General features: G+C 40.5%; 1 protein-coding gene across 7 annotated transcripts in view; it reads left to right on the forward strand.

The window, feature by feature from the left end:
• The window catches only part of LTBP1 (latent transforming growth factor beta binding protein 1), a 151206-nt gene that overhangs the window by 120263 nt on the left and 6000 nt on the right, over nt 1–24943 (forward strand). For 6 of the 7 annotated variants that reach the window (XM_061991178.1, XM_061991179.1, XM_061991172.1 and 3 more), the window contains 5 exons: nt 6361–6543; nt 7771–7857; nt 11385–11513; nt 12820–12960; nt 15399–15569. In XM_061991178.1, coding sequence (XP_061847162.1) covers nt 6361–6543; nt 7771–7857; nt 11385–11513; nt 12820–12960; nt 15399–15569 — 711 coding nt within the window. The remainder of the gene's footprint in view (nt 1–6360; nt 6544–7770; nt 7858–11384; nt 11514–12819; nt 12961–15398; nt 15570–24943) is intronic. The other variant, XM_061991174.1, reaches the window with a different exon arrangement.

Genomic DNA, 24943 nt, shown 5'->3' on the forward strand with positions numbered 1-24943 from the left:
CAGATGTTTTGAGCATTGCAAATACTACTGGAACTATGATCATAAAACATGAGTTTAGAACTCCTAAAGTCACCTCCACATTTCTACACCATTCCAGTTTGGAGAAAGGAGCAAGCCTACAATAAGGAGCAACAGAATACAAGAAATGAAGGAATATACTCACACAGCCTTTTTTTTCCCCTCCATAACGCCAAGTCTTGGTACTTTTTGGAAACCTTTAGAATAACTGTCTGTAGAGCCAGAATGCAGGCTCTACAGCTTACAGGGCTGTGGCTATTTTTATGAAGGAGGTGTGAAAAAAATTAAGATGGGTGAGGCAGCAAAGCAACATCTGGTGGTACTGCCTCCATTCCTGTTTGGGAGGAAAAATACTGCAGTACCTTTCCACCATGAAACAGATTAGCTTAAATACTTATTGATGATAACTGAAGTAGCAGCATTTAAAATTCTTCCATGAATTTGTGGAAGAAGAGTGTTTCTGTTATCAAGATTTGCAGGAAATGTGAAGCTTGTTTCCATTCTGGTACTCTGAGGAGGTAGTACTTGAGACAATTCAACCACTTGTTGAAACAAAACTAAGGCAAAATAAATCAGTAGAGAACCTGAGCCCATGTAAAAAGAATTCAAGTCCAAAGAGCATCCAAGGACATAATGTTACTAAATGGAACTAACTCTGTGTTGTTGTCACCGGTGAATATCGCTTACTGTGATCAGTTTGGAAAGAAGCTTTGCTTCCTTCCCCTCCAGCCTCCATCAGGTCCTAACAAAAGACGTGCTTCACCTTTGTCTCTTCTCTGATAAGGTCAAGGAGGAAAATCTCATAGGAGACCATGAAAATTAGGACCCAGTGAGATATACTTTATACCATATACTCTTGAACGAGAATAAGGAAGAGTGTCAGAGATCTTACAATTTTTTCTATTGTTTTTCTTCCAAATTAAAAGGATAAAAGTACTGTTTTTAGTTCTTCTTAAAAAGAATTTTTACTTTCTTATATGTCCTGCAGCCTTTCTAGGTTGTTTTTTCTCTTACCAGTTGGCTACTGTTTCTCAAAACGTCAGAGACTGACTAGTCAGTTGGTGACACTGCCCCATGTAGCTCTGGATTTGACATTTCCAGAGCTGACAATATACAGTTCATTCTTCTGCATTCTCTCTCTTTGCTTGCTCTTGTTTTGTTCTGGGAACCAACAGGCAGCCCTTATGTCACCTGAAGATGGAACAAACCCAGTATTTCCTTCCCGTTTGTGGTGAGTACTGCAGCCTCCCCTAAGACCAGCTGCAGCACCATTCTGTAGGAATAGCAAAGAGCAATGAAATAGCCACACATCCTCTGGCTCTGGTAAGCCACATGCTCAGGCATGGTGCTTTGAGAGCTCCTGCGGTGCATGTGGACATCATCTGTCAACATTAGCTTGCATCATGGCTATTTTCAGAAAGGAAGAATTTAATCTGCATTTTCCTGCAACAGACATCTGTAATACAGTGTGGTTTACTGAGCTTTTGCCCGTTTCTCACATTGCAATTTTGTGCATAAAGAAATGTTTATTTGTCTCCCATCAATTGCAAACAGGTGAAGATTGTGCAAATATTACTGTCATTTGGGAGCCTTTTTGCATATGGTTAAAGGCCGTTAGTTTTTTGGAATGCTCCGTGTTCACACTTTACTTGCACTTAGGACTCTCAAGACATCCTTCTATTTGGATTTTGCGTGGTGCAAGTTCATCTGCTGTTAGCTGTGTCTTGAAACAATCCTCCTAGTGTATGTATTAGGAATTCTAGCCCATGTTGTCACATTCCAGTAACTGTGCTTTTTCCCTTTCTCTCTGCCCTGCCCATCACAACAAATAGCAAATGTTTCTGAAGGAAGAACAGATAAAGGAGGAAGAATTCCCTTTTGTGTTGAAATGTTGCTGGTATACCTGTTTGTATCTAAGAGAGAAAAAAATGTGTTTGTGTTCAAGTCTTCTCATTTATTCTTGTAACAAGATATATAAATTCATTTATGATTAATTTCTAGCAAGTACAAAACTGAATGCAGTTTGAGTAATAATCCATATTAACATGGTTTTCATTGTTTCTGTGTAGGAAAAAAATGCATGTTCTAGTATGCATCTAAATTACTAATATATTATTGGTATATCTCATTATTACATTGAGTCCTGAAGCTATAAAGGACAGTAGATATTTGAGGATTATAATGATTTTAAATTAAAATTGGGGGGGAGGGGGCGAAAGTGTGTGTAAACATTAAGCATATAAGCAGGAATCACATGCAAAGGTCAGTAAGATCAGGAGTTTGGGTTACAGCTCAGCCAATAAAAAGAATTGTAGTGAGAGAACTCCACTAAAATCATAGAACCACATAGAATGGTAGGGTTGGAAGAGACCCTTAGAGATCATCTAGTCACATAGGAACATGTCCAGGCGGTTCTTGAAGACCTCCAAGGAAGGAGACTCCACAACCCCTCTGGGCATCCTGTGCCAGGGCTCCCTCACCCTCACAGTGGAATAGTTTTTTCTTATATTTAAAAGCAACATTTTGTGTTCCAGCTTCATCCCATTACCCCTTGTCCTGTTGCTAGATACCATACATTTAGGTACCTACAGTTAATGTAGATGTTGCTTTCTACTGATTACATAAAATATGACCAATTATTTAAAGCAAGATATTTAACAGTGTTAACTAGGATTTGTAAGTAAAAATCAATCCCCCCTTCATGTAACCAATCACCAGCACAAAAGAATTGAGGCTGTCATGTAACAATTTATGAATCTGATCCAGAAGCTTCCTGAAGGACAGAAAATTTGGTGTTCAAGTACGAATTTCCAAAACTTTAAGTACTCTCTGAATGCTCAGTTTTTGAAGGAAACTCATCTTATTTGTAATATTTTGGAATACCAATATGTGCATGAATTTCTAAGGTAAATCCTGATCTGAATTTCAGTCATCTATGAACAGTCTTAGATATACTTTTCAAATGTGCAGCTGCGGGAACTAAGGCTGTTTAGTCTAGACAAGACTGAGGGGGGATCTCAGTAATATTTATAAGTATATAAATGATGGGTGTCAGGAGGTTGGGACATCCCTTTTTTCTATTGTATCTAGCAACAGGACAAGGGGTAATGGGATGAAGCTGGAACACAAAAAGTTCCATTTAAACATAAGGAAAACCTGTTTTCCTGTGAGTGTGAGGGAGCCCTGGTAAAGGCTGCCGAGGGAGGGTGTGGAGAAATCTGTCAATATGCCCACACCAGTCTATTTTTACTGCCTTTTTGAAAATCGGCTTCTGGATGTATGTGTCACTCAAACTGTAGCAGCCGTGAACTTGTAATGATGATTTTTAGCTTTAGCAGCCACCTTACTGATTCCACCTGAGAATAAGAGACCTTGGTACACAGTTGCAGTATTTAAGATCCCATCAGTTCTCTATGATTTGGGTTTTTTCAGATTGCAGTTGTTAGCTGGTCACTCTTTAGGCAAAAATTTAAGTGTATACCAAATCTAAGCATTTTCTAATATCCTGGTTATCAGATGAATCCTATGTTACTAATGCACATTTTTGCATCAAACATATACTGAAGCATGTTGTTGGAATAAGGTTGCACTAAGGTATGTAGATCTAGTTCTAATAAATGCTTCAATCTAGCAGCAGTTATATAAGATCTCTCTTACATGCTGTTACTAGAACAGTCATATCAACAACCTGATAGAATTACGTTCCTTTACCAGCATGCCTTATGTACAGAGATGTTTTACATTTTCTAACAAAAAACCTGAAATACTGATGCAAACAAAGTAAGTATCCATTTCCTATCATATTTTGTCAACATACCTAGTGAAACCACTTCCAAAAACAACTTGTTTTCTAAATGGTTAATAATGTTTAGGAGAGAAACTATAAGCTTGTAGATACAAACTGGTCTTATGTTTAAAGAAAAAAAAAAGAAATATTTGTGTCTCATTTGCTTTCCAAACATTGATGAAGCCTGCTTGACTAACCCTCAGTCACAGCTGTGTAAACAACAGAGTTTTAAGCTGCTGAACAGATAATGGGAGGAGAAACCAACACATCATACATAAAATGGGGATAAACAATGACACAATGAGACTGTCTCCCTTCCCTCCCTGGGCAGTTTCTAGTGTTCTTTCTCTGGTAAAGCAGCATGAAAACTGCCATGCTTTTTCACCTATTGAAGACTTGGCTTTGGTTGAATTAGATGGCAAATGGCCAAGGAAAATGAATAATGTGGTGTGCTGAAGTACTGCCCTCTCACCTTGGAATACCAGATGTAGTTCAGTTGTGTTTCTGTGACATGGGGCAGTCTTCGCATCGTTCCTGTTGAATAACAAAACCACCACACTTTCTGCAATCCAGCACGTTATGGAAAATTCTCATTATCTGATTGAGGGGGAGAGACCACAGGCTACACTAGCGAAGATGAAATAAGCACCCAGCTGGGTATTTCCTTTAATGTACAACTTGGTTATGTTGGCGAAACAGCAAAGGGAAAGCTTGCCTTGTAGGTGGCAATGTTGTACTACGTTTGAATCGAGGTGTCTGCCAGCCCCTCAACCTCCCAAAACAGAAACAGTCACTTTTCAGAGGAAGACAGAAATAAATCCACTTGTCTGTTTGGAATTAGAGGCCAAAAGAACTATTACACGTGTTCATACTATTGAAGTGCAATCAAAGGCAATCCATACTGACATTTTGAAATCCACTTTTCTCAAAAGGGATCTAGTATTCTCATGGTCAGTAAGATTGCCTTGCCTCATCTTGAGGGGATGTGGTTTCCAGGAGCAGCAGTCTTGAGGTAACAACAGCTGGAATTAATTTAATTCCTCTGGCATTTGGCACTATCTTCAAGCTCCCACTTCACAGCCATTATTTTTTAAGATGATGAGAGTAGAAGAAAATGCATCTTAAAGCTGATGTAAAGAGGCTGAGCTTGACTTCCAAGAGACAGAGGTGGACAGAGGAGGTGACCAAGTGAACTTGACTCTTCCAGATACACCAGTACTTGTAAAAGCCTTTAGCTCTTCCTTGAAAAGGACAGCAAGGCAAACAAAGGCAGTTTATGCAACACAACTCAAAGAGGTCTTGCTGATCTTCTAGCATTTGAAATGCACTGTCACACAAGTATAAAATAAGGTTTTGATTCCCACTTGGATAGATGCGTTACTTGAGAAATGTCTCGTGCTCAGCATGTTGTGCAAGAGTCAGAGGAGAAATGAACAACATTTCAAACAATTGAAAATCTCCCAATACGCAATAATGTTTAGTAGGTTTTTGTGAAGTGCTAAGCATAAAGAATTTCCCAAGATAAAAGGAAAGTGATTGCCTCAAGGTTTATCTGTCTTAAGTTCCTGAACAAAGTTTTGGGATTTGGGTCAGCATTTGTAATTTTAGGACTCAAATACTTTAGGCATAGCTTATGTGAACTTTTTCATATTGATCAAGTGTGAATAACAATTTGATGTGCTAGGTCCCACTTCTGAGCTCTTGGTAAGATTTTCTTTGTGGAAGTTCAAGGTTAGATTTCTGCAAACATAGAGGTTTTAACTAAGTATTTCTTTTCAAACTTGCCTTTTGGCATACTTTAGGAGTGCTTTGCTTTAGAAAGGTCTTTGACTGTTAATAGGGTTTTTTATTGGATGTATGGGGTAGACCGTTTTGCCTCCAGTCCATATAAATATTGTGAGGGGATCCACTCAACTGCTAAAGGCAGAAAATCTGACTTCTTGGCTGGATGCCTATTTTAAAGTAAAGCACAGAGTCCATTAACTTGACATCTGCATTATATTCCTCTGATTACTGCGGAATCAGTCAGTTACTTTTCCAAAACCATGAAGGGTCTTGTATTCAAGTGTGGAACATGATTTTTTTGCACAGCAAAATTAAAAGAAGCTGGAAATGTTTATCTTTTGAAAATTAGACCTTTCAATTTGTGCCTTTCCTCCTTTTCCTGTAAAATGAGGTGGTCATTTTTGCTTGCCTCTGTGAAGAGCTTCCAGATTCATACGTGAAAAGAACCGTCAGTGGTTGGCCGTGGTAGTTGGAGACCTGAGGGTGAGAGAGGTAGTTTACACGTTGCTTAAAAATGAAAGAAGTGCAAAGGTGAAGAACCCCTTTGTGGCCAAGCCAGAGAACAGGTCTGAAAAAGTCAAAGGTTATCAACTTCCATCATTCTTCCTAAGAAAGAAAAAGTTATACCAAAATTTGTCAGGGAAGAACCCTGACTATGTTGCCCTTTACTGTGGTGAAACTGAGGTACTGTGGCTCTTCCGATTCTCCTGTAAAACTGATTCATTTCACATGTCATCTTAACGTGGTTTATGTTTTCATTTCACCTTTAGAATTACCAATAGAGGCTGATCAACACGAAGATGGAAAGAAGGAGTGCTACTACAATCTGAATGATGCTAATTTCTGTGACAACGTGCTTACGTCCAATGTGACCAAACAAGAATGCTGCTGTACCTTGGGTGCTGGCTGGGGTGATAACTGTGAAATCTTCCCATGCCCTGTCTTTGGAACTGGTAAGAGGAGGTCTTCTGTCCCTTTGCAAAAGTGTTTAACAGTAGCATGCTTTTCCACCAGAGAAGGCTTGCCCATTAAATCCCCTATTCTGGAATATCTAATCATGACTTATCCATGGGAGACTTCCACAGAGGAAAAGTTCACAGGAATAATTCACACCTGGTGTGACTCTAGTGACTTCACTGCAGCTGCCCTAGGGATAAAAGAGCTTGTTACTGAACAACATTATCTACAACCGATTTTAACAAAGACAAATTCTCACAGAAGCTTTTTCCAGATGCTGTAGGAACATGTTAGAATATTTTCCCACAAGCTGGAAAACAATGGTAAACGTTCTAGTGTTTCTGAGTCTGAAGCTCTTCCTTGCAATGATGTTTCTACATACTGTGAATTACTGATAGGTATTATGACATTAGTTTTACATTTTGCTACTTACTGAACAATTCCATTAATCATGTTGTCTGCAGACCATTGTTTAGCTCCTAAATATTAAATGAGAAAAACATAGCCATACGATATTTGTCATGAATATTGAAAACAGCACTTGAAACATAAACAGCAATAGCTGAAATTCAGAATCCAGCTGGAAAGAGTCACTTGAGAGAACGTGTGTAGACTTTTTGAGATTAATCACTAAAGATTACACACAAATGTATCATCATGTTTAATTCCTGGTTTTAGCTATTACTGTAAAATTCCATATAGTCTCCAAGACACTTTAAATAATTTCCCTCTGCAATCCACACCATGTTCTCCTATTGCAGTCAATTAGCATTCTTACTGTATAAGGACTGAAGAATGTAGACGGGGGTATCTCAGTTGGGCTATGTCTAGATTGCAATTTGCAATATAGCTCAGAGAGGCTCATGCTAGCTTTAATTAAGATAATTTGGCTACTGGTATTATAACTGCAGTGCACCATGAAACCCAGTGAGGGCTACATTCACCTGCCAAGGAGCACGAGAAATTAGTCTGGATGGATCTCTGTGATGCCCTGGATACCCTAGCAAGGTTTTTCCAAGCCAGCTCTGCAGACAGAGAGCAGGGGAAGCCTAGTGGGGTAGCATTATGTTTGGCTGAAGGTGTCCATGATTGCCTGATAGATGGGAATAGGGCAAAACATCACCTCGGATTTCCCAAAACACTGTGAAACAGCTATGTAACACATATCTATGTGAGTAGCTTTTTTCTTAACAACATAATTTTTTGTTTTCTCTCTCTCCTAGCTGAATTTACTGACTTGTGTCCTGAAGGAAAAGGTTTCATTCCCTCTGGGGAATCATCTTACGGGCTTCTTGCTCAGAATTACAAAGGTCAGTCCTGACTTGTATTAAGTTTAATTATTTCAGAAGTTCTGGTAGCTGATTGACCAAAAATGTGAACCAGCAATATAATCACACTAATTCAAATGTTACTGAGTGACAAAACCAGCTTGTGATATGAAACATTACCAAAAATCATCATTTGACAAATTAAGAATGTCCATTATACAGTCTCTGTAATATTCTGGTTTAATTTACTCTAAGTGCTATATACTGTGAGAGAAGGCAGTGAGACCACAAATCTGATTCCCCAGAAGGCTGTGCTGCCATTCAACGGGATCCCAGCCAGCTTGAGAGTTGGGCAGAGAGGAACCTCATGAGGTTCAACAAAGACAAGTGCAGAGTCCTGCATCTGGGAAGGAACAACCCCATGCACCAGTACAGGCTGGAGAACATCTCTGCAGAGAGACCTGGTTGACAATAAACCATGAGCCAGCAATGTGCCCTCATGGCCAAGAAGGCCAATGACATTCTGGGATGCATCAAGAAGAGTGTGGCCAGCAGATCGAGGAAGGTTCGACTCCCCCTCTGCCCTGATGAGTCCTGTGTCCAGTTCTGGGCTACCCAGCTCAAGAGGGACAGGGAACTGCTGGAGAGAGTCCAGTGCAGGGCCACCAAGATGATCAGGGGACTGGAGCATCTTCCGTATGAGGAAAGGCTGCGGGAACTGGGGCTGTTTAGTCTGAATAAGAAGAGATCAAGGGGGATCTCATTACAACTATATAAATGGTGAATGTCAGGAGTTTGGGGCATCCGTTTTTTCTATTGTATCTAGCAACAGGACAAGTGGTAATGGGATGAAGCTGGAACACAAAAAGTTCCATTTAAACATAAGAAAAAACTATTTCACTGTGAGGGAGCCCTGGCACAGGCTGCCCAGGGGCGTTATGGAGTCTCCTTCTTTGGAGGTCTTCAAAGCTGCCTGGATGCATTCCTGTGCAACCTGATCTAGATGGACCTGCTTCTGTTAAACATTGGATCTATAAGTGAGAATGAATATAAGAACTGAAGAGGAGGTCAGCAATTGTCTTTTCATTACAGAACTTCATGAAATATTTATTGAACGGAAGATTGTAGAGAAATATGAGTGACAGGAGGAGTTGGTGGGTGTGGGCGGGAGGAAGTTGGCATCACTAAGAAGGAAGAATGAGATCAGCAAAATTCCTTTTCAAGTTTGAGAAATAGCCATCAATATTAATGATTTGTGAAGTTAAGTTTCCTTGGCATAAATACACTGTTAGCTAAAATGATGTCAACGTATTATCTTTGGGTTACATAGCAGTTACAGGATCTTTAGAAAAGCACACATTTTATATATTTGTTCCTATTGGAATAGTTGTAGTACAAATCAAGAACTAAATGTAGAAAGTACTGTGTGGTCACATCAGGAAAATGCAGAAAAAAGTATTGGTTTTTAAAGAGTGTAACAGAGGCATAGTATCACATGGTTGATAGCATTTGTCAGAGTTGTTTCTAGCTAGAATCACTGATCAGTCAGACCTAATTCTGAGAGATGACAGAAGTTGCTGGGACCTGAAAGATTTCAGTGTTTTTTCCCTGATGATTGTTATATGTACCTTTCCAGAGTATCCTTCCTCACTGGGTAGGGCACTAGGAGGTTGATTTTCCTTTCAAGTTAGCAAACAGGCTATGGCTGAGTTCAGTTCTGTGTCCTACTGATATTTTTTGTGTGTTATCCTCAGCAGGTGTTTTTCTGCACCTGTAAAGTGCACAGGACATGGAAACGAGACTAAAGGTTATACAGCACTAATACCCAGATTCATTCAAACTAGAGTGACTGCTTAAACAGGGTAACTTATGTAAGACCTCTACTCTCTGGAGGTCTTGCTTTGTCCTCCAATCTGGAGTAAAGAACAAAGTGCCATGGGATAAATACAGACCTGAGACTGATGGCATTAGGGACCAGTGTTGGACAGACTGACAGTTTGTCACAGAGCTCATCTTAAAGGTCCTAATACTCTCTGAGAATATTTTTGTTCAGGGAATGTGTTGTTTATCTTTGCAGACCTCAGATTTCTCTGTATCTTTGCAGTGTAGATTTGGGCCATGCTGTGTGTTTAGTATGTCCAAATGAGTCTCAGAGAAAGTCAGCATTGGTTTTATTGTGCTTCCTTGGGGTTGATGATATCTCTAGCTGACATAAACATCGAAACAGTTCATCTGGAAATATCTCCCACAAATCCTTGCCATAGTAAGGCTGTTTTCAGTAAGTTTATTTTGTAATAAACTCAGGAATAGCACAAAAGAGAAACAATAAATGGACAAGGACTCTTAGTAATATGGTCTCTCTCTGTTACACTAACTCATATGTTCCCGTTGCTTTCATCGACAAGCTCCTGCTTGTAGGAGCAACTGTGATTAACTGGAATTGTCAGAAGCAAAGATACCCAGCTAGCCTGCCTTGACCCCACTCCTAGGCTTTCCTGTTTTTCCCCAGACACAAATCCACGTTCCACAGAAAAAAAGACAGACACGTCCTTGACATTTCTCATGAATCTTTACGTTATTCTTGCCGCTAAACAGTCAAACTTAAAAATATTTAATGTTTGAATTAGTGGCCAGAAGAGTGGTTGTAAAAACAAATAGTTTTATAGCACTTTCAATTCTTCTGGAAAAAATAAACATTTGAATGATACACCTTTAAAACTGCTACTCAGATGGAAATGACAGCTTTGCGCTAAAATCTGTGCTGTCCCAGAGTAAAGGAGGAGGAAGTCTGTAGAAGACAGTGGATTAGGACAATTGGTATTGAGAGGAGAATCACCTACTTTACATAAAAAATGGCTTTTTATTGCCATTTTGATACTAGCCTAGCTTTAACAGACTACTCTAGGTAGGCCTAGAAAATAAAAAGTATGTTGGAAGAAAGGAAGTGAATGGAATTCCAACAGTGACAAATACATAAAGACTGAGGGGAAAAAAAAAAACTCTGCACAACTGTACAAAGCTCTATAGGAGCTGGCATATATTTTCCACAAAACCTTCCTGAAAACGTTTAGCCTCATTTGAAAGTGTGGGAGGTTCTCTTTGTCAGCTATCACTAGGTCTATAGTAGTTGCAGCCTTGTATTTCACAACGGACACAATAGTCCCTCCATGGTGGGAAGTCTCCATAGGAGTTGTGCAGTTGGAAAAAGAAGTCACAAGCAGCACAGATATGAAGATTCTCTACCACACAGAGCTTAGAGCTAAGAGCAATGTGATAGCAAAGGAAAGGAAGGAGAGCTGCAGATTCTTCCAGTCTCTGTGTACCACAGGACTTTTTCTGACAAGGGAAGTGGAAAGTCATGGTCTACCAGTTTTCTCTTTCCTGTTCTGGCTACATCGTCGCCTTTTCCACACCAGTCATTTTTCCTGTGGGTGTCTGTGCTTGTGAGGCCCTCTGTTTCAAGTCAAATTTGCTTGAACATAGTATTGTATAGGCTTTATTCCATCTTGCTCCTCTGCATGGCCTCATAATAATTATGGTAACACGGCCTCTAACATTTTTCTCCCCAGATGCTGATGAATGCCAGCTCTTTGGACAAGAAATCTGTAAAAATGGCTTCTGTTTGAATACGCAGCCAGGTTACGAGTGCTACTGCAAACAAGGCACCTACTATGACCCTGTTAAGCTCCAGTGCTTTGGTAAGTTTATTTAAAGTGGTCTTGTCACTATAATGGTATGCATATGGGCAAACCAAGCAGCCTCATACGGCAGGATTCCCATCAGGGCTGTGGTATTCCCAGCAAGGGGAGGAACGCTGGGCCTCCCAACTCTTGTTGCAGCTTTTTAAGAGGCATTGGGTCATTTCCCTTTCCTTCTGCTTGGCTGGGCAGCAATTCTGGCTGACATGGCGATGGCACATAGAGCAGGGTTTGCTTGATTTGCTTCCTTTTTCAGCAAATTGCTCCCAGGAGTTTGCGTCTCCAAAGCATCTCCTTGGAGTGCCCAGTCTAGAGCTAGTACTAGCTTTTAAGCAGGCAGCACAAAGCAGTCTGAGGTTGCTGCCTCTGTATATGCCCACTGCTGCTTCTCTCTGTCAAGGTACAATCAGCCTTCTGTTCTTTGTATGGGGGGGGCAGCAGTGAAAGGTGAAGCTCACCTTTCATTTGGTAAGTGTGCTGGTTTTACTCTAATAAATCAAATTAACACAGAGGTGTTTCTTTTCAAGGACAGATATTTTCCACAAAGAGTTAATGTGCAGTGTGAAATTACAGTCCAGGGCACCGATAAGCCCATTTGAGTCTGCACAACCTTGTACTCCTTTGGTTCTGGTATTTGACTGAAAATTACTTATAACCATGACCCTGGCTTTTGCTTTGTAAGCAGAAAACCATGGATAATGTGCAGAATAGCATAATGAAAGGAAATCATTTTTGCAACTGCAATAAGAGAGCCTTTCACCTTGGGATTCTATGATTATTCCTTTACCCAGGGTGGGGGGGTTTGCTGATTCCACATAATTTATTTGAAGTTAAATGGCCTGCTCTTCCCTTTGAGCTACATTTCTGCTTTCCCTCTCCAAGACAAACTAAGGAATTGAACTACTGTGGCTAGGTAAGGTGATCCCTTCTGACCAGCTCATGAAGACTTTTAGAGAATATGCCCACCTTTTAATGCCTGTGGGTACTGTCCTGAAGGGAGGGGAACATGGGAAGCAGCTGCAGCTGTGCTGAGTGCAGGGTCTGCCTGGCACTCCAACGCCCTCTGCAAGCCTCCTCATCCAGATGCTCCCTGGTACCTGAGGATTAGAGGTCAGCATGCTGCTGATCTGTCTGTCCTTCTCCAGAGGCGCAGGCAGGATCGTGCTGCCAGCAGTTGGTATTTGTCGTAATTACCAGGTGACGTGCAGGGAAATCTGCTCCTAATATAGGAGAATATAAACATGGATTAACAAAATAAGACTACTTTGTGCTGGCTCTCCTTGATACATTTCCTTCCATTTTAAAGACACGGATGAATGTCAGGACCCAAACAGCTGTATTGATGGCCAGTGCATTAACACAGACGGATCTTACAACTGTTTCTGTACACACCCAATGGTTCTGGACGCAACAGAAAAGCGATGCATCAGACCAACAGATTCAAGTGGTATGATCCATTATACATATTACCGAAGCGCGTACACCTCTACGAGGTGCTGCTGATGGGCGACAGACCCCAGAAAGCTTAGAATGGGTCATGCTCGGATGAGCCTGCTCTTTTGGAGGATTTTGGAAGGCAATGCTTGGACCGTCATCTGTTGATCCAGAAGGCACCGTGATGTAGGACTCCAGAGGGCTCCACTTTGCCAGTGCAAACAGGGGATTGCTGGAAGTATTAACAAGATAAGGCTTAGGTTGAGGAGGCTTCAGCCCTGTGATGCGCCAGCTCTGCATCTGCCTTGTAGGTAACGAGGCACAGCCTGCTTCCTGCCTCACCGTGGCTGGGGTTTGGCTGTGGGCTCACTCTGGAGATTCAGTTTGGAGTGAGTGGCTGCTTCTAACAGAGCAAGGAATAAAACCAGGAATAAGAGGATATAGGAGGGAATAGCAAGTTGTGTCTGTGAGGGTACATTAAGCTCACATTTTCAAGCCGTGGGCTGCAGCGTCATTGTTGAAGTAAGGGTTTTGGATATTCTTTTAATTTCAGTAGACACTGATTTCAGAAAAAGAAAAAATGAGGTATTATGAGATTCTTAGAAACATCTCAGAAATCCAGAGCATTGTGCAGTCAGTACAGCTTTGTCTATGCCACACACATCTTTGAAAGAAATGTTACAATGGGTTTGATTAATACTGGCACGATGCAGCCATAAATCCAGACCTCTGGTCCCTGCGACTTGCAATGAATTTTCAAAAAATGCATTTGGGAAAGGAAATGGGAATACAGACTGAATGCCTGCTTTAGTCATCCCAAATTATAAGACTGATACTTTTGAGGAGTAATGCAGTCATCCTCTTGCCTCAAACTGTGAAAGAACCACAGCATTTCTATTGTTCAGTCTTCAGTTAAACAGCCCGAGTGCGGGACTGGCCTTTGGGCTCACCTAGGATGTGAAGAGAATGCCAAGGTCCCAAAGGGCCTTTCGTCAAGCAACATTGGGGCTGACGCAGCAGTGATCTTCTCATCCAACACCAAGTGCTCAAGCCTTGTCTATCCCTACTGGCACTGTCCTCCCTAAGGGAGAGGAGGAGGAGGAGGAGAAAGCAGGCTGGTTCCTTTGCTGCCAGCAGAATTGGAAGTTGGTTGCAGAGACCCACTGCGGCTCTTCACTGCATGTTCTGGCAATTTCTTAGTAGAACAGGGAGCTAAATGCTGATCACCTTTGCACTTTCAGAACTCACTGGTGTGCTCCTCAGCTAGGTTTCAATTCTGTGCTCACCCATGCACAGCTGCATGGTGTAAAAACACACTAAATAGATGTGCCCAGCCAAAACACAACAAGGCTTTGTGACAACCCTTACTTTTCACTCTGTTGGAACAAAATCAAAACCTTGCAGATGTCTTTACAAAACAATTGTGATGAGGTTTTTTAACATTCCAAGTGGAAGACTAAGTTTACAGTTCGTCTCCCTCCGATCAGCAGTGATCAGAGTTTGCTAGGGCTAGGAATTGTTCCTACTGAGATCTTTGTCAGAACTAGTATGCCTCTGAAATATTCCAGCTTTGACAAAAATATGCCTTTTTGTTAATGTTCATAGGAATGGGACAGTAGTTCACAGCAGTATTCTTTCTCTAACAATAGCTGTAAGTGGATGATTAGGGACCAGAAGAGCAGATAAACAATACTTCTCCTCTCCCTCCCTAGCACTCTCTCAGCCTCCAGCTATTTTCAGCTCAGGGGATTTCCTGAGCCTGATGTAGTTTGTCTGTTTAGTTAATGGGACTCTTCCAAGTATTTATCCAGTCTCCCATTGAGCCCATGTTAAAATTTTGTTCAGCTCTGCCTTAGCTGCAAGAGTTCTTTCAGATGCCATTCATGGCAATAGAAGGAAAGCAAAATAACAGCTTTTAAAGATGCATTCCATTGATGGAGTTCCCCAAATATTCACCTCTGTCCTAACACTGGTTATTGTCAGGCTCTGTTAACTTCCATGAGAGCAGAGCGGAGCCAGTGTTAAGCATTCACAGAATCATAGAATGTTGAGGGTTGGAAAGGGCCTTGAAAGATCATCCAGTCCACCTCCCCTGCCAGAGCAGGACCACCTAGAGTAGGTCACACAGGAACTCGTCCAGGAGGGTTTTGAATATCTCAGCAGTGACTGTTGATTTAAGAAGTTTTATTTCTTGTGTGTTCAACCCAGTGTGCTTTTAAATTTGCCTAATGATGCCAAATCAGAACCTTTTAAGATCTTGCAAAGCTGAACACTCAAGGGATGTGCCACCTCAGGCACTTGAAAATGGTCATGACTTCCAAGCTTCCAATTGTATTCAGCAAAGCTAGGTTGCTTTTCGTGTCAAAGTTTAGAAAATCCTGCTTTATACCAGCGTCTTTTCTTTTAAATAATGGTGCTGTGATGATGATCTAATACTATCTTCTCCATCAGAACAAACTGAAGAAACTGAAGTCTACCAGGATCTTTGCTGGCAGCATCTAAGTGATGATTTTGTTTGTAGTCGGCCCCTGGTTGGAAAGCAGACTACATACACGGAGTGCTGTTGCCTGTATGGCGAGGCCTGGGGCATGCAGTGCGCCTTGTGTCCCATGAAGGAGTCAGGTAAGGGAGCGTGCGCGGCACTTCTTGCAAAGAAATCCAAAATGCTTTATCACTTTAATCTCTTACCTTTATACATGGGCTAATAACAGAAGAAGGAATAATAACAAAAAAAACCCCTAACCCTTCAAGAATTAATGGAATTTTTTCTCATTAAGGAAAAATCACTACAGTTTAGGTTTTGAAAATGTAGCTGGGGTAGGGTTTGGCACTTACGGGACCCATTTCCTTCAGAGATGGGCGATTTAGAACCTTGGCGGTTCAGAGGGGCATTTTAAGGATAGCAGAGTGTCTTAACATGAGTAACAACTGAAAAGCCCTCTATGAAAGCACAGATGATATTCATGTGGTACTCAGAAAGTTACACAACTGTTTGGATTTTTGTTGCTGGTATTATAACATGAGATGCATTTTTCAGTGTGCTGTTCTGCCAGGCTGTGTTTGCTTGGTAGGGATCTGGCAAGTTGTGGTTTAGGATCACCAAACTTGTCAAAGAATGAGTTGTTGTTATGTGGCTCTGTGCTCAGATATTATGAAACATATTGATGAGCAGTTTACGATAGGTAAGGGAAACTGACACAAATAAGGACTGGAGCATTTCCAGGGAACGTGAATTACTGTTACAGAAAGCTGACTGACAGTCATACCTTTCAAAGACTCTGTTTTTTTTCCATGGTTAGAAAGCAGACATTGTTCCAAGGTATTTTGGCTACAAGTTTCCTCTTGTGACTACAAACACGTAATGGATAGAGAGAGAAATTTTGTCATTGGCACACAGACTTATTTCTGGGACTGGAGAAGAGACCAGTGGATGCAGTGTAGGTATATGTTATGCTGTGCCTGAGGTGTGTCAGTCCTGGTATATACAGTCAGGTACCATGCTAACTTCTCCCATATCAACTATTCCAAGGCCTAGTTTGGATCTTTGTTACACAAATGTGGCTTTCAGTAATATGCTTTTCCATGTAGGAATTGCATGCTACACTAGTTAAGCATTTTGTTCTGGTCATACCTGGATTTTCACTTGGTCCTGTCTTGCTGTAACCATACTGTTGTGGCTAAAGCAGTACATGTTTTACTTGTAACAAGAACCCTGGAGTTCAAACGATGTAAAGCAGCTCGGTGAATCATTAATGTGGTTGGTTGTGTCTGCTTGGGTTTTATGTTTTTATAATTTGCTTGCAAGGTCTCTGAACCTGTTCTTATGTATCTTTACTTTTTTGAGTTTGCTTTGGAAGTGCAGCAACTGAAAAAAATGCTGGATTTTGATGATGTTGGCTGGGGTAACTGCTAGCTGATGCTCTCAGAAAGAGACTGAAGAAGAAAAACAGGGCATGACAACATCTTGATTTATAAGATATGGAAACCTCTGAAATGTCTTTGTCAGAACAAATCTTATAGGAGAACTGAATTACCACACCCAGGCACTGAATTGCTACACCTGCTAGAATAACAATTGCAATGGAGTCAAATGTACTGGTAAAAAATATATAGGGCAGCAGCTAATAGCAAGAAATATTTCTATGACCTGAAGTTCCTCAGGCAGAAAGATAGAGCAGAATAAAGGAGTTTTTTCTTGGTACAAAGTTCATCTGGTGGTGTCAGTGACCCATCTGTGTTTATGCAAGTGGGCAATCCTGAAAGAATGAAGGAAAGCTGTTGTTGGTAGAGAGAGTTCTTGTAGGTATGATGCTCCTGAAGATTTCTAGCTAGTTACGTTTAAAGCAGGATCAATTTGAAAAGGAACAGAGGAGGACTACCAAGATGGTCAGTGAATGGAGAAGCTGTCTTACCGGGAAAGATGAAAAAAGCCAAACCAAGCTGCAGAACAAAAGCTGCAAATGGTAAGACTTTCTGTTACAGCACTATCGTGGAGGATTCACACAAGCTTTTAAATTAAACAACAGTGCTGATGTGCAGAAAGAGAAAATGGAACAAGTTCAGTCTGAACATATTTAGGCTTGAAATTAGATAGATTTTGATCAACAGGACCACAGGATTCTGGATCAGCAATCCCATGACAGCAGTGGAGTGCAGATCCCAACTAGCTCTATGAAGAAACTTGAGAACTTCATGCTCAACATCACTTAGATGACCCTCAGTCAAAGCTGAAGAGCATTACGTTGGATCATAAAATGTTTCTCCCTCCAGACATAAGATAATTTTAATGTGAAGTTTAATATGCATTGAAAACTGTCTGCTTTACCTGAAACTTATGAGGCATGCTGTGATCCCAAATACTTTAAATCATCCTTATAGATTTGAACACAGCTAGCTAAAAAAAAAATATAAAAGCATATCGAATCTTTATTATGTCAGAGGAAACATACAAGTATCATTTTCTTAGTGGAGGTGGTACATGCTCATGTGTCCTCACACACACAGCAACCTGGAAGCCTTTCTCTGTTTTCAGGAACATTTACCAAGAAAAATTCAAAGCTGACTGAACCGAATAAATGATTCATTTGACATGTCTTCAGCCTGTAGCACTTAAAGTGATATCATTGGCTCGAGAGAGTGCTTTCACACCTCTGGGCCAGTAGGTCACAGGTTCAAGTCCTGGCTGAGGAGCCTGGAATTTCTCCATTTTAAAATACTTGTGCATTGTATTGGCCAGCTCTACTACTGAAGATGTTTGCTTATTTCCCAAGTTAGGGGCATTCTGATGTTTTGCAACACAAGTTAAAGAAGACCTGGGGATGTGAAAAGTATTATCATTGGAAGACTTGTATCATGAAATGGGTGGGATCATAGAACAGATCATTCTGCAATCTATACCCTGCTTGTACTTCCCTTATATTTGAGGATCTAGATGCTACACTTAGAAAAAAGGAAATACAGGCCTACCACCAGAACTGGTACATTTGCAAGTCCCTTCTGAACCAAATTAAGAACCTCTAAAACTTCCATGTCCTGGTTTGTCATGGAAACAGTTTCATTTTTCACAACAAGATAGAGAATTTCTGTAAGAACTGATCTATATAAATGACAAATCCGGTCTTCTTGTCATTAAACAAAGGAAGCAAGGGCAGATTGTTTTCAGTTATGTTGGTTCTAACATTATGGTCTTATGACATCATCAATTTACAGATAAAGGCTTTCATGGATTGCATACAATGCCAAAATGATAACTGCTGAAATGGATTCTCTCTGGGCTCATTGTGGTGTTAGGCTGTGCTTGCCCAAGGAACTTTTAGTAATTATCCATAGGAAACCTCTGGGTTCTTTGAGATTTGTCATTTGCAATCTGTAATAATTAACCAATGGAAGAAAATTAGAAAATTGGATACTTTTGTTTTAGATAACAAAAGCAAAACATTCTTTCTTCCTTGCACCTACCCCAAAGAAACCTTTGCCTTCAGAGCTTCTGCTTCCTTGGTCAAGTGACTGTTAGTGCCCTGTGACCCAACTACCTCCATCCAGAGTTGTTGGTCTAGTAATTGGCAGCAGGACAGGCACTGATGGGTTTAGCAGCTGGGTGAAACATCCATGCCAGAAAATAGAGCAACTGGCCATGACTGAAAAAGTCTGGAATTTAAAATAAGGTCATATCCATCTCGTGTTAACCTGAATGTGTAGCACCTGAATTACAAATCTGCTGAGCCTCCAGAAGCTCCTATGAAACCTTTATGGGACTGGATTGGATTTAGACAAGGTATATTGTTACGGAAAGATGGAAGTAACAGCTAAAAAGTATTGAGTAAGGTAGTGTGCCAGGTCAGCATTTAATTTAGGGAGACTGCCTATTTTTGTATTTATTAAATGATCTTGGAGTTTGTTATTTCAGTGCAGTGCCACCTTTGCTTCAGTAACACCTGAGGATGCTAGGAAGGTGGAATGATGTGCCCCTGAACTAAAGATATGATAGGCTGTTAAGGAGGGCACTTTCTCCTCTTGTGGCTGGCTGCCTGGAGAAATTTTAATATAGGAAAAGTGGGTAAGGTTGAGCTGGGACTCTACATCTTTAACAGATGTTTTAATAACTATTTATTGAGGTGGTAGGACATTACTTCATCTGTAACTAAGAACTTGGTGGTGGTCTGACTACTAAGATAATGTTGTGAACACATTCTTAGGCAACAGTAAAGGACACCAGGATTCAGGTTATCAGCCTGCCTGTTTGTGTGACCCTTATACATGCCTTTTTTTACTTAATTAGTTTTAAATATCGTTAGTTTGTGGGTTTTTATTGAACCACTTTGTTTAGGTCTGCAGAAAGAACAATGGTAGGACTCCAGTCATTAGATGTTACAGATGTTCTGTGGGACTAGGAGTCACGTAAAGAACTGCTGAAGGTTTAGTTGTACTTGAAGTTTCTCTTCATCTGCACCTTAGCCCAGACTAGAAGGACACTGAGGACAATCATCTGGGGTTGTGTGTAATGTAGGATTTCTCTTGGCCAATTCCACCTTTTATTTTTTTTAAACACAGAAACCCACATCTGTGCTGGTCCTACCAGTTTCCCCTTCCATCAGGAAAGATAAATAGGCACCCTGAGCATTAGATTCCTCTCATCTATTCTAGACATCTAGTTTAGGATGAGATGGTGTCCTAGAACTAGTTATGCCTTTCTATGGACTAAAAAGCGCCATGGGATGACTAATGCAGGTGCAGATTCTTGGAGATGCTTACATGTAGTTGTTGAATTCTACCTCTTCTGGCAGAACAGATTGTTTGGATTGCGTTTTTGATGCAAGGAACTCTATGTATCCTCAGTAAACATTATGAGTTTGTTCTGGGCTGAGCTTCCATATTATGAGAACGTTGTGTTCCCTTCAAGTTCTGGCTGATGTCACTCACGAAGAACTGGAAGTACAGGGAAAACCAATGTGTGCAAAGGATGAGTTTCCATCTGTCCTGTTTTTGAGATGGTAAAGGTAGGAGGGAGGCACAGCATTCATTTCTGGACACCATTGTTTGTCATTCCATTTAGGATGGCATTGTGCCTCCTTCCTTTCTGGTAAGAACTCTGGACAAATGGATTTTCTTTTACATTCAAAATATTACAGTGATTGGGCCTTGAATAGTCAAAGTCTTAGCTCAGTTGTGTATTTTTGGCTACTTTCATTTCTGTTAATGAAGAGTTTCAGTGCTTTTTCTGAAGCTTGGGAGACACATGCAGAATAGCCTTGGAAGGGTTTCCTCACATGTTGAACCCCACATCCCAAGCATATCCAGGACTCAGCAAGGAGTCAGAAAGCCATTGGCAAAGTTGTGGCAGAGACAACCTGACTCATACAACTTTTTAACAATCTACCTCGAGCAACAGGAGAGAGATGATGGTTTTAGGAGATTTGAGCAGTGTTAATTGAGGAACAAAAGGTGGCTACCAAAAGGTTCTGAAATAATCTGGTTAGTAAGTACTTCAGTTTTAACAACAGCTTCACTTCCACTCTGAGCTTTTCCTCGGTGGTTTCATTTAGAGTATCTCCATGTGAGGATAGGAATATCCTTCTCAACTCATGAAAAAAATCCTTTAAGACAGGTACCCTTCCTTTTTTCTTTAGCACCAAGAGTTGTAGAATATAGGTGAATACTGTCCACCACAAACCTCAGCATCTGTTCACAGAAGGTGTCAATTAAATTACCTAAATTGTCAAATAGTACATTTTAAATGTAGAGCAGAAGTATCTTCTCTGGTAACAAATGCTTTCTTGGCTTTGCATTTCTCTCCAGTGATTTCTTCCATATTGAAACTGTTGCATTCTTAAATAATTTGAAGGAGCTGCCTTGATGTTGATAGTTTTGGCTCTTTTTTTGTGAGTGGGGCAATTCTGAACAGCTGGAAATAAAGCTTGCTAAGATTGGCCATGATGCAGTTGTTTCTTTGTGATGTAAAGAAAAGCTTTTTCATATAATATTTTCCTTTAAAAACATGAAATACAGAATATGTTTTTCTGATAAAAGAATTTTTTATTTTTAAGCCTCCAAATAAGGTACAAATAAGGCCCACACAGGCTTGAGCAGTTACACCAACTGTATATGCAAACTAAATGCACATTTGCACAGCTGCACTTGTGCTAAGAAGCACCTAAAAGCCAGTCGGTCCATCCAATTTATGTTGTGTTGTCTGTGTCAGCCCAGCTTTCATCACCAATTATGGCTAACATCTGTGCCAGGATGCATCTAGCTGTAATCCCCCAACACACTTGTTTTATATGCATACATCTGACTTTAAAAATGTCCTTTACATTTTTGGAGGCATACATCAGTTTCCTTTTATAACAGCTAAGTTATACAACAAGCTGTCTCAGTGCTTCATTTGCAAGTTATGAGAAAAACATAGAAACATGTGGAGCAATGTAGACTAAGTGATATTAAAAACACAAGTCCTTTCTTTTAACTCTTGAACAGCAGTTAGATTGCTCCTGATCACAGAGCAGAGATGAATGAGCAAAGAAAATAAATTCATATAAAAATGGTGTTATCATTGATTATGAAGTACAGAAAATTAATTTGGGGTTTTTTTACTTTAGTTGAAAGATTATTTTGAAAGTGAGCATTAATTTCTGTGACAACTAAAATGTTTTTGTCATTCAGGGGTGGTTACACATTTTCTCTTGCTCATTGCTCTCTTGCCACCTTCTTGATCTAAGTCTCCTACTGTCATCTCCCTCAAGCACTCATTTGTATATTTGCTGCAACTTGCTGTGTGCCAGTCATGCTTGAGCCACAAATCTGTCAGCGTTCTCTTTGTTTAGTTCCATTCCATGGAAAACTGTCACCAGCATACAGCAACAGTGACCTGAAACACACTATCTTTAGTTTGACCTGTAGGAACATAGCATAGCAAAGGGGAAAGTTTAAAACAAGAAATTAGACATATTCATCTGCCTTGCCCTACCTTGGCCTGCCCTTAAGAGGGGGGACTCTGATGGGTTCATTTCCTGGTCCTCCCTCCCCCCACCAAAGCAGTCTTTGTACTCTCCTCTCTGCCCACCCTTTTCTTCCCTGGGTTAAAAAAAAAAAAGACAAGTTCAGGAAGGTGGCATCAGTAACTTGCCATTGCTAGTGGCCCTGAATTTCTACCGTTGGTTTCTTAGGTGGATTGCTGTGGCTCTCCTTGGACTTGTGTCCTGAGTGCCTGGTAACTGAATCAACACATTACAAAAGATGAAAGTCTACATTACTTGGACAAGTAAATCGAACATATACAGCATTAAAAGAGCCTGATACGTCATTCTAAGTCATCACAGTTCATATCAGAACAATGATATGAATTATATACAAGGATAGGTTTATAAATTCTCAAGTGGCTTGAGACTAAATCCTCTGTCAGCTTTTGTATTAAAGCTCTATATAGAATTAATGTATAAATTATTAAAATATTAAAGTGTATTAACAAATGGTTAATTAAGCATGATAGACTCCAAGAGATTAATAGACTATGACAGTTGTATGTATAGCCTTGTGGAAGACTTGTTACAATTCCTTGTAAAACATACAAAGTTTACAGTATGCCCTAAAACAGCTCTTCATTTTTTAGCCACTAATTTACTTATAATGAGACCTAAAAATGCAGACATCCAGAAGTTGACTGGCAAAGGACCAGTGTGGCAGGAAACAAGTTTCTATTATCAACATTTCTTTATTCTTCTTTAGATAACAAACAACTTCATGTTGAGAAACACACAACAGGAAATAGTTGCACAATCTTCAAACTACCCAACTCTGATGTACACAAGAGCTCCAGCTCTATGGATTTTCAAATGTTCCGACTGCTTCCTTCAGAAGAAAAACGTTGTTTCTACTACCAATATCACTTAAGTGCAAAGTTAGCTCTGAGTATTGAGAAGCCAATGTCCAGGTTCTGTGTGATCCTTTCCATCAGATCCCATTCATGTGGAAGAAACAGTGATGTGTGTGCCTCATGCCTTTGCTGTTCACTGGCTGGTTTTGTGTGGTGGTTTCTTCCACGCAGCCAGATGAATCAGTATTTTGTGGTAGAGCGTAGATTTCCGTTGCCAAGAACATTTGTGTGTATCCGTGAGAAAATGCTTTTCTCTGTGTACATATCAAAGCCCTTGGGCATAATGAGTAGCTCAGCACAAAACAATGGAGGGGTCACTCTGAGATGACAACCTATCTGTCCCTTTACGTGGCTATTACCTGAGGTCAAAATTGGGGTAGGAAAAATAGGGTGTTTCTGGACCTATGACCGCTCTTAAAACTATGCTCATTATCGTATTATCTGATGGGAGGCTGTGCAGTAAGGGATGTGAGTAACATTTGCTAAATGTCCTTTATTTTCTTAGGCTGGCTTGCTTTCACATGCTTTCACATGCTGCAGGATGTCTCTCGTGGGCAGTGTGCTTTTTCATCTGAGAGAGGAGAGGGTTGTTTGAATGTAATTACTACTGTATACAAATATATTCTGGAGGATGCACACCAGAGACCACTTTGCACTTGAAGCAGAGGTGAAGTGACTTACAAGGATTTGTCAATTCTCTAGGGAGTTCATTCTTCAGACTCGGACTGGCACCCAGGACAGTTCTGGATGTGCACAGACGAGCGTTGCCTTTACTGTACAGTCTTATGGTCTCAAAGAGCCAAGTTGCTGACCGCAGAATTCAAACAGACTTCTTGAACCTTTGTTGTTCTCGGTACGAAGTAAAACCATTCCAGGTGGAGGAGATAATACCTGTGGAAATAAAATTACAATGCTGGGCAGCAAGTGGTGTTGTGCTCTGCACTGTCTAGAGGCAGTCTGGATTTATCCAACTATTTTCTGTCTGGGACAGTTCTACACAGCATGAGGTTTCTGGCTCTGTAACCATCTGCAATTCTTGGATTTTGTATCTGCTTAGGGCTTTTTTTCCTCTCTCTCTTTTGGTGGTTTTCTTTCCTGTCTTTATTCTGCCTGATTCTCAGAACACCAGGCAATCTTCACAGAAACAGATGCTAAATAGTCTGCAGCAACAAAAAAGGAGCACCTGGATTGTTGTATTTCAACAACATTTCTATTCCAAATAAATAGCCTTGTATTTGTATTTTAGTAAATGTTACTGGAAACAGAGGTGAAAAGAAATCAAATTTAATAATCAAACTCTGCATCAGCATTTCAGACATGGATGCTGAGACCTACAATGAATTGTTGCTTTGGTCAGCTTCAGCTTGTGTAGTCTAGCTATTGGGGAGAGGCAGAAAATCACAGTATAATTGTTTCTAATGTACATTTATTTCCCCTTGCCTGCCTGGGATTCACAGCCAAGGAGACTTTGAGCAGCATTCATACATAAGCCTGTGGCTTGAAGATTCATATTGCAGATGAATGTGGGCTGTTTCAGAAGGATTTTTCATCCTGTGCTTTCTGCAGGTCGGTTGACCATGCCAGAAATATGGCCCCACCTGCTCCAGTTTGCTTCCTTTGGGATGTT

This window comes from Colius striatus, chromosome 2 (genome assembly GCF_028858725.1).
Source record: "Colius striatus isolate bColStr4 chromosome 2, bColStr4.1.hap1, whole genome shotgun sequence".
NCBI lineage: Eukaryota > Metazoa > Chordata > Aves > Coliiformes > Coliidae > Colius > Colius striatus.